The sequence below is a fragment of the Tinamus guttatus genome, unplaced genomic scaffold (assembly GCF_059628265.1).
Source record: "Tinamus guttatus ecotype Peru unplaced genomic scaffold, ASM5962826v1 Tinamus_guttatus_pri_ptg000384l, whole genome shotgun sequence".
Lineage (NCBI taxonomy): Eukaryota > Metazoa > Chordata > Aves > Tinamiformes > Tinamidae > Tinamus > Tinamus guttatus.
The window spans coordinates 774,288-787,223 of NW_028288918.1; the positions used below are offsets into that span (position 1 = coordinate 774,288).

Here is a 12,936-nt window from a genome sequence, read left to right on the forward strand (position 1 = left end):
TTTTTAACCTTCCTCTCCCTTTTTTAGTTTTTAGTCTAGGACTTAAACTCTAGTACCTTTTCTGAAGAGATTTATTTTTAGTCATACTTGCATATCTTGTGCATGAATATGACTGTTTAGGAATGCTGTAAAAAACAATATCAATGAGATTTATGGTGTAATTAATTTACAGACGTCTCCTATAAATATCAGTTCATGTGGATTATTGCCCTCCTTTCTCGGGTTATTTGTGTTGGGTTTTTTTTTTTTTGTCCTTTCTTATTTGATACCAGCTTTCAAAACAGAAATGAATCTACGAAAATTGTTCAATAAGAAATGTGTTCATCTCAGTTACTACGAAATTTTATTTGCTTCTCTGCTCACAGTTTTTGTGTGCCTTTGTGTTGGACTGATTGTATTTTCATGGCTACTGATCCATGAGTTAAAACAAGGTAAGCACTCGACTTTTAACCCTTTCAGGAGTTCTTCGGTAGAAGTTCAGACTTTTTCAGACCTGGTCAATATAGTTTTCAGATTTCATGCTATGTTTTTCATGCTTAAGAGTTGTTTTGTTGTTGTTGTTGTTGTTTACATTCTTCTCCTTCAATTTTTCCACTGGAAACATATGTAAATAAAATAAGCAAATATATAAACAGTTAAAGCATGGTCTTAAGTTGGCTGAGGTCAAAGAAAATATTTTTTGTGTCTCAGACTTTGGAAAAGGTCCTTGTCATATGATCCAAGCTGTAAAATTTCTGGCTATTGAGTTAATTCAATTTGACTATTGAGTCAATTTGGCTATTGAAACAATTGAATGGAGAACATAATATTCTGAATTGTTTCTAAATTGGACCTTTTTATTCATGTGTAAGGTTTGATGCAAAAAGACTGAAGTCTGCAAGGAATGTTAGGTGTACTGCAGCTCTTGGAATCTTTTCTTTATTAAGATATGTTTTTTTAAGTAAAATATCGGTGTTTGAGATATCCTAGATTGTACTGACAGCTGCCAGCCGTATGGAAAGCTGATTCTCATACACAATCAATGCTCAGAATGTAATACAGTCAAACTACAGATTTTGGAAGTAAATTAAATTTAAATATATATAGGATGATTTTAATTGAAAATAAAAGTTTGGTTTAAAGAAACCGTGACTAAATTTTGCTTAAGTCATCAACAGTTGACATCTTAACAGTACATAACATCATTTTTTTGGTCTTTGTTCTACAGATATCAGCATATCAGCATTTTTCAAAACATAAATTCTGTTCTCAGAAAAAGAAAATCCTGCTTTATCAGAATGTTGCTATTTAGCAACATTGGTCTTTTAGTTACTGTTGTTTCATGAATTGGGTTTTAAAACTAGTCTCCTTGTTTGCTTTATACTCCCATCACCAGAACACAAACATATTCTAGTAAAAGAAAATGAGCTTATCTGTAATGATGGTGTATCATTGCATCTAAGTTTTGAATTGAAAGACTTTCTTACTTGGTTTTAGAAGATAGGAATAGATAGGAATTTCCTCATGTACAAATAATTTTAAAGCACCCTTTAAAAAATAATTATATTTGGCATACAAAACAGAAAAAAAAACACCCTTCCTACTTAGAAACCTTTGTTTAAATACATTTGCAATTGTCATTAGATGAAATGGTCTTTGAGGAACTTAGAACAGGTTAGAGTTACCAGTTAAGAAGTTGATACTACTAGGTTGACAAGCCCTCATTCACAAGCTTTTTATTAGAGTACTTTTTAGTTACCTGCTTTTGTACTAAAACTCATTTTAGCTCTAAGTGATTTCAATCACAATCTAAAAAAATCACAATTGTGCCATTGGTTAGCAAAGAGCATTTTCTATCAACAACGTTAATTCAGGTTCTATCTGAACATTTCCAAAGTGTTACACTGTGGGGTATAATGAATTTTTAAGCATATCTCATATGCTGTACCTTGTTAAAAGGGAAGATTAAATTTGCAGTGGGAACCAATTATCTACTGAACTCATAAAGTCTCATGTAAACATTTAGATATGTACATACATTTTCACGTATACAGTGATAAAAGAAAAATAGTTTAACCAGTCTAACAGAAGCAGATTCTTCAATGGTGCCTTCAAAAATCAGGTACATTTAAATAAAAGATGCACAGCTTTTAATGTAGAAAGTCAACGTAGTAATTATAGGCACTTTAAATTCAGAACACACAAAAAATCATAATTCATTAGGCATCACCCTTCCTACATGCATTTGTCCCCTGTGTGCTACCTGTAGCTTGACATCACTGTCTTCTTTAGCAATTGTCTCTCTCACAGTGCTCCCAACAAGTCCAGTGTTTAATCTGAAAGTAATGAGAATCAGACACATAGCATTCATAAGAATATGTTTATAGTTATAAATATTGTCTTTTCAGCAGATGAAAATGATCAGACACTTTTTAAAATTAGCACTAGGCAAAGCAGCTCTGACTAGAAGGGCTAACCATTACTATACTGATGATCTATGTGTAATAAAATCAACAAAGTATATTTCCTATGCTTTCTATAATTAAAATATTTTATTTTTAATAATCCAGCTGAAGCAGATGGAAATGATCACAGCTACATGGGGACTTTTAAGATACTGTCTGGGACATCATTCAGTCCCGGATTGCAGGACAGTTCATCAGATGATTTCAAGATCCTTGCCTTTGATGTTGAACGATTGGTAAGAACCCACTGGTCTAATTAATTCAAGAGTATGAGACAGGTGTACGTTACTACATTAATTTCCTAGCATTGTCTGCTGTTGATACATTTTTTCTCTTTCCAGATGGGGATATTTTAATGATTAAACTTTACCAAAACTTACTATATTTTTGTATGTGAAGATCAGTGAGTCATCAAAAAAAAGACATTAGCTTTCATAGTCTACATTTGATAAGGAAGAAAAATTGTGTGTTAGTCATGATTGCAATATGCAACTAGGTATATTTTTAATTCTTATGTTGGTCCAAGATTTTTTTTTCTCTATAGATAGAAGAAATTTTTCAAACAAGTCGTCTGAAAAATGATTTTGAGAGATGTGATGTTTTGCATTTCAGGTAGGTGCACTTTAATAAAAAATTTCAAATAAATATAGAAAAAGTCCAATTTAGTGATTTCCTTCTTAAATAGCTGTGAATACCTTGCTTTTAAAGATATGTTTGGAAAATCCTGTATTATTCATTCTGATTCTTTCAAGAGCTGCTGTCAGAAGTTTGGCACCAATTCATTCCCCTGAAAAAACTTCCATTTCAGAATTTTATATGACCATTTCTTGATCAGGTCAGTAAGTTTGATAAGCCACTGAACCAGAAAACATCCATGTCTGAAAGAAATAATTAAAAAGCCTAAAAAGTTTTTTTTTAAAAAAAGCAAAGTTTATTAGTTGTGCTACCTTTACATCGCTATCAATTTGTTCCATCTTGAAGAAGGTTCAGGATAGAGGTCTAAATTTTTTTCAGGCATAATTTGAGGTGATGGTACCTCCACAGCCAAATATCCCAATTAATTCATATCCCTTGAGGTCTTAGTAAATGGGGCTGTCATTTGACAGCAGGTAAAGCTGCTTCCTGCATGTCCTATAGAGGCACAGTAATATTCTTCATTTGTTAAAGCTTGTTTAACCTCATTTTCAGCATCCTTTTGTCAGTTGTCATAATGAAGACTACATAATAAAAAAGTGCAATAAATGCAGTAAATGACATGACATTAATTCCATCAACACTAGGTAGAGATCCAGATTCAGCAAAGCAAAGTGTGTAGTACAGTCTTCTATTATTAAATAGTTTCAGGATAAACTTCCAACCTATTCCTGTGACTGTAAACTGAATGCAAATCATGAATGTAAACTGAATGCTATTTTTTTTCATTAAAGGGAATATGAAGGAGGTCCTGAAAGCTCCAAGAAGTCTGAAATTGGGTATTTACGTATTTACTTATATATGGACGAAGAGACAATTATTCTATTAATTTAGAAACTTTTGCTGTAGAATAATGAACGATGAAGAGCTATGGCTTAGGGATTGGCTAGGTCCATATAAAGAGCCTACAAAGCATACCTTTTCTACAAAACATCATTTAAGATTAGAAGAAAAGAAAATGTAGTAGTCACTGGTACTGTCAATTTAGAAAGAAAAATGAGAAGGGACAAGGATAGTGATATTGGCAATAAACTAGTTAAAAGGAAAGGAGATGTGCTGAGATTGTTTATGGAAAGTTGCTCAGGCTCAATATTATTGCTAGTAACTTAAAATTTTTGAAAGTACATATATTAAAGAAGAATCTGATGACATAGTATGGATGGCAACTGTAAACAAGGGAAAGATCAGGACTCTGGAAAAATTGAAAGATATTGAGAAATGAATTACAAAATTATTTGCCCTGTACACAAGACTTTAAAGAAAAGATGTTATTGCATGACAAATGATGGTAACAGTAAAAGAGCTTATCTGAGAGAAGTAAGAAATCTTATATATACTAGCTATCCTTTCTATATAATTGTCATTCACTAATATGAACAGTCTCTAAAAAGGTAAAAGAGTTAAAACATTAATGCTATATTATAAATATATTCATTAATGATAAATATCTTTGAGGAAAAGAAAAAAACAAAACAAACAAACAAAAAAAAAAACAACAAAAAACAGAGTTACCATGTACAATTTTGATGTACCCTGTTCAAGAAAGAATGATTTGTTCCAAATGAAAGAGGTACAGAGGGGGCTACTAGGATGGCCAGGGAACTGAGAGCAAACTAGAAGATATTGATTTGTTAAGTCTAGAAATAGAAGGATGAAAAGAGTATATGAAAGCTTTATGTAGAAACATTAGGTGGATAGATAGAGATTGTCAATTCTCAGTTTTGGTTGAGACTGCTAGCAAAAGAATATCAGATATAAGCAAAGCAGAAATACATATGTGCTAAAAAGAAGTAGATTTGAATTATAATAGTCTTTTGATAGGATTAGAAGGGAAAAAAAAAAGGTAATTTTTTAGAAAGAGGGAGAAGAGTCTCTTTGTGAAGGACTTTTTAGTGTGAAGAGAATGGAACAGGCAGTGTGGGAATAGGTTCCTTCCAGTCTTCTCTCTCTGTGAAATGGACACAGAGGTTTTTTCTGCAAATAAAATAGTATTTATCTTTTTGGATAATTTTGGTTGTCTTTTTTAGGAGAGGATCAATTATGTCAGAAAGCAACTTCTTATTGCTTTCCATCAACAATGGGATAAGATCCAGATAATTGCACTGAAAAAATCTGTATTGCCTCAGATCTATGCAATATCTACATTTTGAGACAAAAAACCATAAAAGTTACAGAAAATCTAATCTCAATGAATGTTCGATGTAGCTTTTAATATATCAGAAAGCATATATCTTCCTTTCTACTGTGAAAATACTTCAAATATTACTTTGTCTCAAAAATATTTTATAGTTGAATCTTTTCATTAAAAGGTTGTTTACCTATTTGGGCAATCTGCTTGTTATTTCACCCTTGAAACTCCCCTGATTCGTAAAAACATCAATAAAATCTTTTATTTACTCAGCATGACCTAGAAATTATCAAAATCATGTAAGAAATTAAAGGAACTATGCTCAACATAGTGGGAGGACTAATCAATCCTTATCAAAAAGCACTTTTGAATTAGCTGGAATTGGATAGTGTAAGTTCTTAAGAATAAAGAAAAGATTGCACCTAAGTTAAGTAAATGGAGAGAAACTTCCTCTTCTTTAGCAAGCATAGCTCATACTTGACCCAACAAATATATCTAGCTACAGGTATAAAATATAACAATTGGATCTAGAAAAGACAGGAGAGTGCAAGGAGACAATATTCTGGATAAAACTGAGGTCCCACAGAAGTTAAGAACAGTTTAATCAATGATTTTCAACCAGTAGTTTCAACCCTTACACTTTCCTTATTAGAATACAAGTAGTCACAAGAGATTCTCACAGAGGTAGCTTCCACAGATTGTTACAGATGTTTGGTTTACCAAAGTGGCTACTTTTATGATACTTAAACAGCATGAATATTTCAAGGTTTACCACTAATATTTTAAAGCTAAAACTAGGAGACCTCTTCAATAATCAATAAACTATTTATTTTGTTTATTCAAATCTAACTCCACTGTATCCATATCAATAGGTTTTAGATTGTTGTTGTTTTCTTTTTTTAACTAAAGATATTAAGAGGTAAAAAAGAAAGAAAATATGGTTCTTCCAGGTTCAAACCTTCCTGAAAATTAAGAGGTATTTCTGTGTGTCATGTTGTCCAACCAACACGTCACAACACTTCAAGCTTTTGCAAAACTCTGTCTAGATGGTAAAGTTAAATATCAAATATACTTAATTACCTTGTTTCAATAACCATCTTCTCCCGTGTTTTATATTCTTAGTGTTATTGCAGTCTTCTACCTTTATTTTACCCGGTGGGTATCAACTGAAGACACAAAAAATGAACTGGCTTGGGGTATAGCAGCAAACAGAACTAGCCTTACCCAGACTTTGGAAGTTGATCTAAACAGCATACAAATCACAGGTAATGCTAATAAACATTTTTCACTTTTTAAATCCTTGAGAGCTACCGTTAGTGTGAATGAAAACTTCAGCTCCTAACCAGAAAAGGACTTGTCCCTCTAATTGATATAATTAAGACCCAACTGTATTGTCCAAGGTAAAGGCAATTATCATTCTATTTTGCTAAAGAACAAGGAAAAATATTTCAAGTTACAGTGAGTGAGGATGGGAGCAATGATTAAGAACAAACTGAATACAGGAGTGTGGCCTCAGGAGAATTATACCCAAGGAACAGAGTTTGTACTTCTCTAATACTTAAGCAATATGTAAGTGTGAAACAGATAATGTGGCTTTAGAGACTAGGTGTTTTTAAATTCTGTAAATATAAAAATGTAGTGATAATATGCAAGTTCTACAAAATTTTTCAGGCTTAAGGAAGCCTAGCAATAGCAATGTGAACTTTTGTTTTGACTTCAGTAAGCTTCAAAACAATCCTTCACTGAGGACGAGGTTAAAAAGTAATTTGAATCCTTTGAAGTGGAAGTTGATTAGCTGACATTTGAAGACCTGCTTGAGATACTATTAAGTAGCTACTGATTGCCTTAAGAGGAGTGGAACATCTGGTGTGAAATGTCTTACTCTATTCTAAAAGGTGCATTTCTTGCTAAGTACTTCATATATTCAAAGGCTAAATTCAGAGTCTTTATTTGTCTTTGCACCATCTATAAGAAGTTCTTCTAAATAACTGCACATCACTGTGAAAAGTGATTGCTCATTATACATCAAAAATGCCATTAAATAAAACTATGAGGAGATTTTAAGAGGTTGCGTATCTAATAGTGAACCTTGAAGCAGTCAGACTTTCTTTTTGTGCATTATTAAAATATCTCTCTTAAAATGAGACATCATCTGTTCATTCCATCATGAGGGCCACGACAAAATAAAAAAGTGGAACTAATTAACAATCATGTAATAACAACAAACTAACACAACCTACGGAGCACTTTTGCTTCCTATATTTCATCTGTATGCCTAGGAAGATGCATCCTATTTACAGATACAGATTTCTCACATAAAGACATTTTACATGTAGGAGAATGAAGGTGGATTGAGGATAGAAAGGGATGAATATGGACCATTGCTCCTTTGAACTATCATAGAGTTTGAGGAGGAAGATGCAGCCACAGGAGTAACAGCAGTGGGAGGGAAGAAAGACACTGCTAATTTCTTTTATGGTAGTATAAGACTCCAGACTCTATTATAAGGGGAGTTTATAATGAACTTTTTTTTTTTTTTTCCAGTGGCCACTGAGAATACTGCTACAAAGCTGCCTTTAACTTCATCAGGTTAATATCTTTAATAAAACAGATGCTATTTTTTGTTGTCCATAAAACATGAAAAATATAAGACTTCCTGTTCAAGCGGTGTGATTTACTATAGTTGCCTTGACTGTTGGGACTTGACTGCTAGAGGTCCAGTAAGTGACATCTCAAGCTGCACTTCATCACTTCTAGGCATTTGAGAAACCAGTAGTGTGAAGACTGTGAAAGCTTTAAGAGCTTAGTTAAAGATTCAAAACAAAAGTTGAGTCTCTGTCAGCCAGCTTGTGACTATAAACTGAAATTTTGTTCTGAGCAATGTGGATGGATTTTCATTCCAGTATAGCTAGAACTCTTAGGACAGTCTTAGGATGCAGACAGAGCTTCTTAGTCTCACAAATTCACAGAGTAAAAACCTTCTCAGAGTAAGTCAAACAGTTCAGTAGTCAAAAAATTCAGTAGATGCTTTGTAGTGCTAGATCAAAGTACAATTACCACATATAAATTGAAATTATTCTTAAGGGTGGTGCACCATAGCAGACACCTCATACAAATTATGCAGGTGAAGAAATACACCCTATATATAGGCCAGTGTGTATAGAAGAATATATGTATTGATCCTTGATTTATAGTCTTAACATTGAAAGAATTATTTTTAGACCAATTACAGGGGTACTAACATGTGTAGTCCAAAGTATCCAATTATGACAGCTTATTACCAATAATGATACAATTAAAACTGTTCACACACTCTTTTCCCATTCCTCTCTATTTCTTTTATAATTGTCCTTTCAATGCCTCTCGGTGTCTTAAGGTCAATGTTGCTAATCATTCTCAAGAAGAAATGGGGCAGGGTGTGAGGGCATAGGAAGGGGAAGGGAGTTGTGAATTTTCAGCATATTTGGGAGTAATATTGGTGGGTATTCCTTCCTCCTTGATTTGAGTATGCTTGAGTCTTTTTGATGTGTTTGTTAACACTGCTTATTTGTTCTTTCTTTATCGGTCTATGGTATGATGTGTTTACGTATGCTGCACACTTCAGCTTTATCTAGCTCAGAAGTTCTTTTAGTGATTTCTTCCAGTAACTGGCCATTTGTGGTTTGTTTTATAATGCCATTGCTTCTGTTGTTATGCTGTGCTTTTACTTTCCTGGCTTCTATCAATCTGTGTGTACACTTTTAGAAGCCCCTGTATCAATCCTGCTTTTCTTCAATAGCCTTCAAGTTGTAGCTTCCTTCCAACGTATTTGTTATATTAGCTCACTACAGTCATGCATACATCCTTGTTCTAGGGTCACTGAATGCTTTGTTCTCTAAAATATTCTAATGACAGAAAGAAGGTATATAGACAGATAGTTAGGTAGATAGGTATGGATAAGGTACTTTGGTAACTACCCAGAGGCTGTAAATTATGTATTTTTTGAATACAGCTTTGTGAGAGAGGTCTATCCAGCGCTATAATCTCCCTGCATCTTTGGCTGGGCTCTCCTATCTTTCTGTGAGAGGAACTGTCTTTTCAAATACGCTAACACAGAATACTCACTATTCCACTTAGCATAAACTAACTTTCAGCATAGCTGAGCTTAAAGGAGAGGCTCCATTATCTGTAATAACATGGGAATCAATTTCAGCTGTGGACATCATCATATTCAAATACTATACTATGTATACATATATATGTTATACTATATATTTGCATACTGTACTATATATACTATTTGTGTAATATATGAAATAAAAATACTACAGAGGCATGCTAATGCAAAAAAGCAAGATGAAGATTTTGGGGGAGCTGGGAACCTCAGGGCCATCTTCAGTATCTAGATTGTTATTAAAAATGTCACTAAAAGCAAGGTGTGGTAGAAGTAACAAACAAGCATCCCATCTTTTCCAGGTACTTCTGTTATTTAATAATGAGTAATGTAAATCTCCGTATATATCTATGCATTTGTGTATGTGTAACTATAGATACAAACATTTGTGCATATATTTGTATAAATACCTAAGTCTGAGGCTCTTCTGTTACTGTAATAACAAATTGGCTGGATAATGTTTTATATATATATATTTATATATATATAAATGTACATAAAAATTTTAGATCTAATGCTGAAGTTCTCATCACTTCTTGTTTCAACAGATCCCATAAATCTAATTACAAGCTCTCTGGAACCAACTGCAGGTCAGAACTTTTTCGTATCATTTGAAGAAAAAAAAGCTTTGTTGTTATTTCAAACGGGAAAAAATGTCTGATGAAGTTACTAAAAAAGACTGAATAAGGCTTGATCAAAAAGAACTACATTATATGTAAAATAATGAAATTTAAAATACTCTAGATTTTTTTCACTATTTATCTCACATTTTTCTCAAAATTTGATCTTCAGGAACAGTTTACTCATTATCTATACAAGGGATTTGGGGATACATTGACTAATGCATGTTACGTAGCAGCAGACTAGCTACTACATAGTTCTGCCCTAGTGTGTGCAGAGGGTATACCGGGGAGCAAGCAGTAATATTCTAACCCTGGACTTGTTTACCCAGGTTCAGGACAACTCACTACAAGCAAGTCCTTAACAACTTTAGGTAGGTAACTTTCATATGGCGGCAAGCTCAGAAAACACCCAAATTTTAGTCTTTCACCATTTCTGGACACACTGTTTTTATACCAGTTCTTGCCTCCTCTATCTATGAATACATAATACATAGACGTTACGTAGATTTGGCAAACAAGTCCTTTCAAAGAGAAAGGACTTTTAAGCATATGCCATCTAAAAACAAGATATGTATGGGATATATATATATCCCACAAGTGCTCATTTTTGCTTTGTATTATTTCTGGAGGAATTCAGAAAACATGACAAAGATAATAAACTTTTTTTAACTTACATTGGATGAAAAAAACAAGCAAGCTCTTTGTATATTTGAAAGCTTTATTAAACACTGAAATATATAAGATATTACTCATAAGTATTTTCAAATGCTGCTAATTCATTTAATATCATTTGTTAGTAGGAACACACTGTTAATATTGCATTCCATCGCAATTTGTTTTTTTGAAAAAAGTCAGAACATTTCACTAGAATGTGTTAATTTCTTTATGATCAGTAGATGGCACTGCTGCTTAGTTTTTCTGCTCGAAAGACTAAAACTAGAATTGATCATGTCCTCCATAAATATTTCCTTGCATATTGAGCTTCTTCTAAATATATTCATCGATGATGGGTAGTGTTTTTGTTCTGTATTCAGAATGAACAATCGCATCTTTGTTTATCTGTGGCAACTCGTTTGCTGTTCCTTCAACACCTCATTAAAATGTTTTTGGTTAGGTCCAGCTATCAGTTGAATGCAAGATGGCAGCTCCTTTACTTAACTGTATTTCATACAGTGAAAGTGTTTTGTAAAGCCCTAAGAAATACTGCAACGCATTCACATAAATTGTAGTCTTTTTCTGTCAGTTATCCTGAATATTATGCATGGAATAACAAAGACACTAAAAGACTAGTTTTATAAATAAATATTTTGGTTCTTGTTTAAGAAAATTTGACCTTCGAGTCAAAATGGGAGCATTTAGAACTAGATCTAAAGTGAAATTTCAACAGGATCAGTTTACTAATTATCTACACTTGGGATTTTTGGATGCATTGAATAATGCACATGTCATAGCAGCAGACTAGCTGCTGCATGGTTCTGTCCCAGCATGTGCAGAGGGGATCCTGGGGAGCAAGCAGTAATGTTCTAACTCTGGACTGTGTTTACCCAGGTTTGGGACAACTCACTACAAGCAAATCCTTAACAACTTTGGGTAGGTAACTTTCATATGGGGAGAAGCACCATATGCATATTTATAATATATGAAAGAGAAATAATATATATAATATTATATATATTGAAACATATGTACATATATACATATGATATAATGAAAGGGAAATAATGAAAGCAAATAGAGGAAACTACAAGAGCGATGTGAATAGTTTTCCTGGAATTTAATGAAATGTTCAAGATTTTTCTTTCTTCTCCAAAACTTATCTTAAGACTAAATTTAATCTGAAGCTTAATAAATCTTTTTAAAAAATGGGTGTTTCTCCCTCGAGATTTCTACTGCTTCCAAAGCCAATCTTAAAGATGTTAGTTTTTCAAAAAGTCTGATTAAAAATGGGTTTATTTGTCATGACAAAGTTTGACACTTGGGTATACATATTGAAGTTAAAAATTGAATAGCATTTTGTTCAAGTAAATGCACTGATTTTTGACTGTTATTAAAATCAAAGAGTAGTTTTCTCACATTGGTCAAGTATAAGAAATTGAATATTTTCTTTTTTTATGTGTAAAATAGTATATTTGGGCAATGCAAAGAGATGGGAATTAATGGAAATTTTCTTATAAAACTACTTCAAATTTAGTTTCAAAAATGTTACTTCTCCTAACTTTCTCAACTCCGTGTCGAATTATCTTTTATGGTATTTCACTCAAAGCTTCTAAAAAATGCAATTTTATAAAAGACAATAGAATGGTTTATTTGGTTTGTGCCAGAGTATCCAAATGCAAGTACATTTCCCATTGTAGTGTAACTGCATTAACGTGTGTTGTTATTGCCGTTGTCCATATTTCAGTTGAATGCCTTCCTCTTGCTGAACTTTGTGCCAATGGTGTAACCTGTGTAGAAAAAGACTTATTTTGTGATGGAGTCCTGGACTGCCCAGATGGCTCAGATGAATCTGAAAAAAGATGTGGTAAGAATGTAAAACGCTGTCGTGCAGTTTTGTAAACATACTTAAACTTGTCAGTAGACTAAACTGCACAGTGAAATTGACGTCTATGAGAAATGAATGATTAAGAATGGTGTAATCATCTTTATTTTGTAAATGGAAACAATTTTCTTAAAAATCCATATTAATAAATAATCTTAAACTCAAATAATGAAAAAAAATTACGAGTTGGCCATGTTAATATAAAACAATATGTAAGTATAGCCACTCTTCATGAATTTTAATGCCAGTAATATCGAATAACATTATAGCCAAGTATGTGAAAATACGACCCTACATAGTTATGAAATCACATTACCCAGCATAGAAATCAGCTAATGCCATATTTGGAGCCAGGA

General features: G+C 32.9%; 1 protein-coding gene across 1 annotated transcript in view; it reads left to right on the forward strand.

Moving 5' to 3' along the window:
• Nucleotides 1-286: 286 nt before the first annotated feature.
• Nucleotides 287-12,936, forward strand: part of TMPRSS15 (transmembrane serine protease 15) — a 51,125-nt gene continuing 38,475 nt past the window's right edge. The window contains exons 1-9 of the mRNA XM_088530631.1: nt 287-431; nt 2,550-2,680; nt 2,989-3,056; nt 3,872-3,916; nt 6,388-6,530; nt 7,810-7,854; nt 9,967-10,008; nt 10,371-10,412; nt 12,443-12,562. Coding sequence (XP_088386757.1) covers nt 287-431; nt 2,550-2,680; nt 2,989-3,056; nt 3,872-3,916; nt 6,388-6,530; nt 7,810-7,854; nt 9,967-10,008; nt 10,371-10,412; nt 12,443-12,562 — 781 coding nt within the window. The remainder of the gene's footprint in view (nt 432-2,549; nt 2,681-2,988; nt 3,057-3,871; nt 3,917-6,387; nt 6,531-7,809; nt 7,855-9,966; nt 10,009-10,370; nt 10,413-12,442; nt 12,563-12,936) is intronic.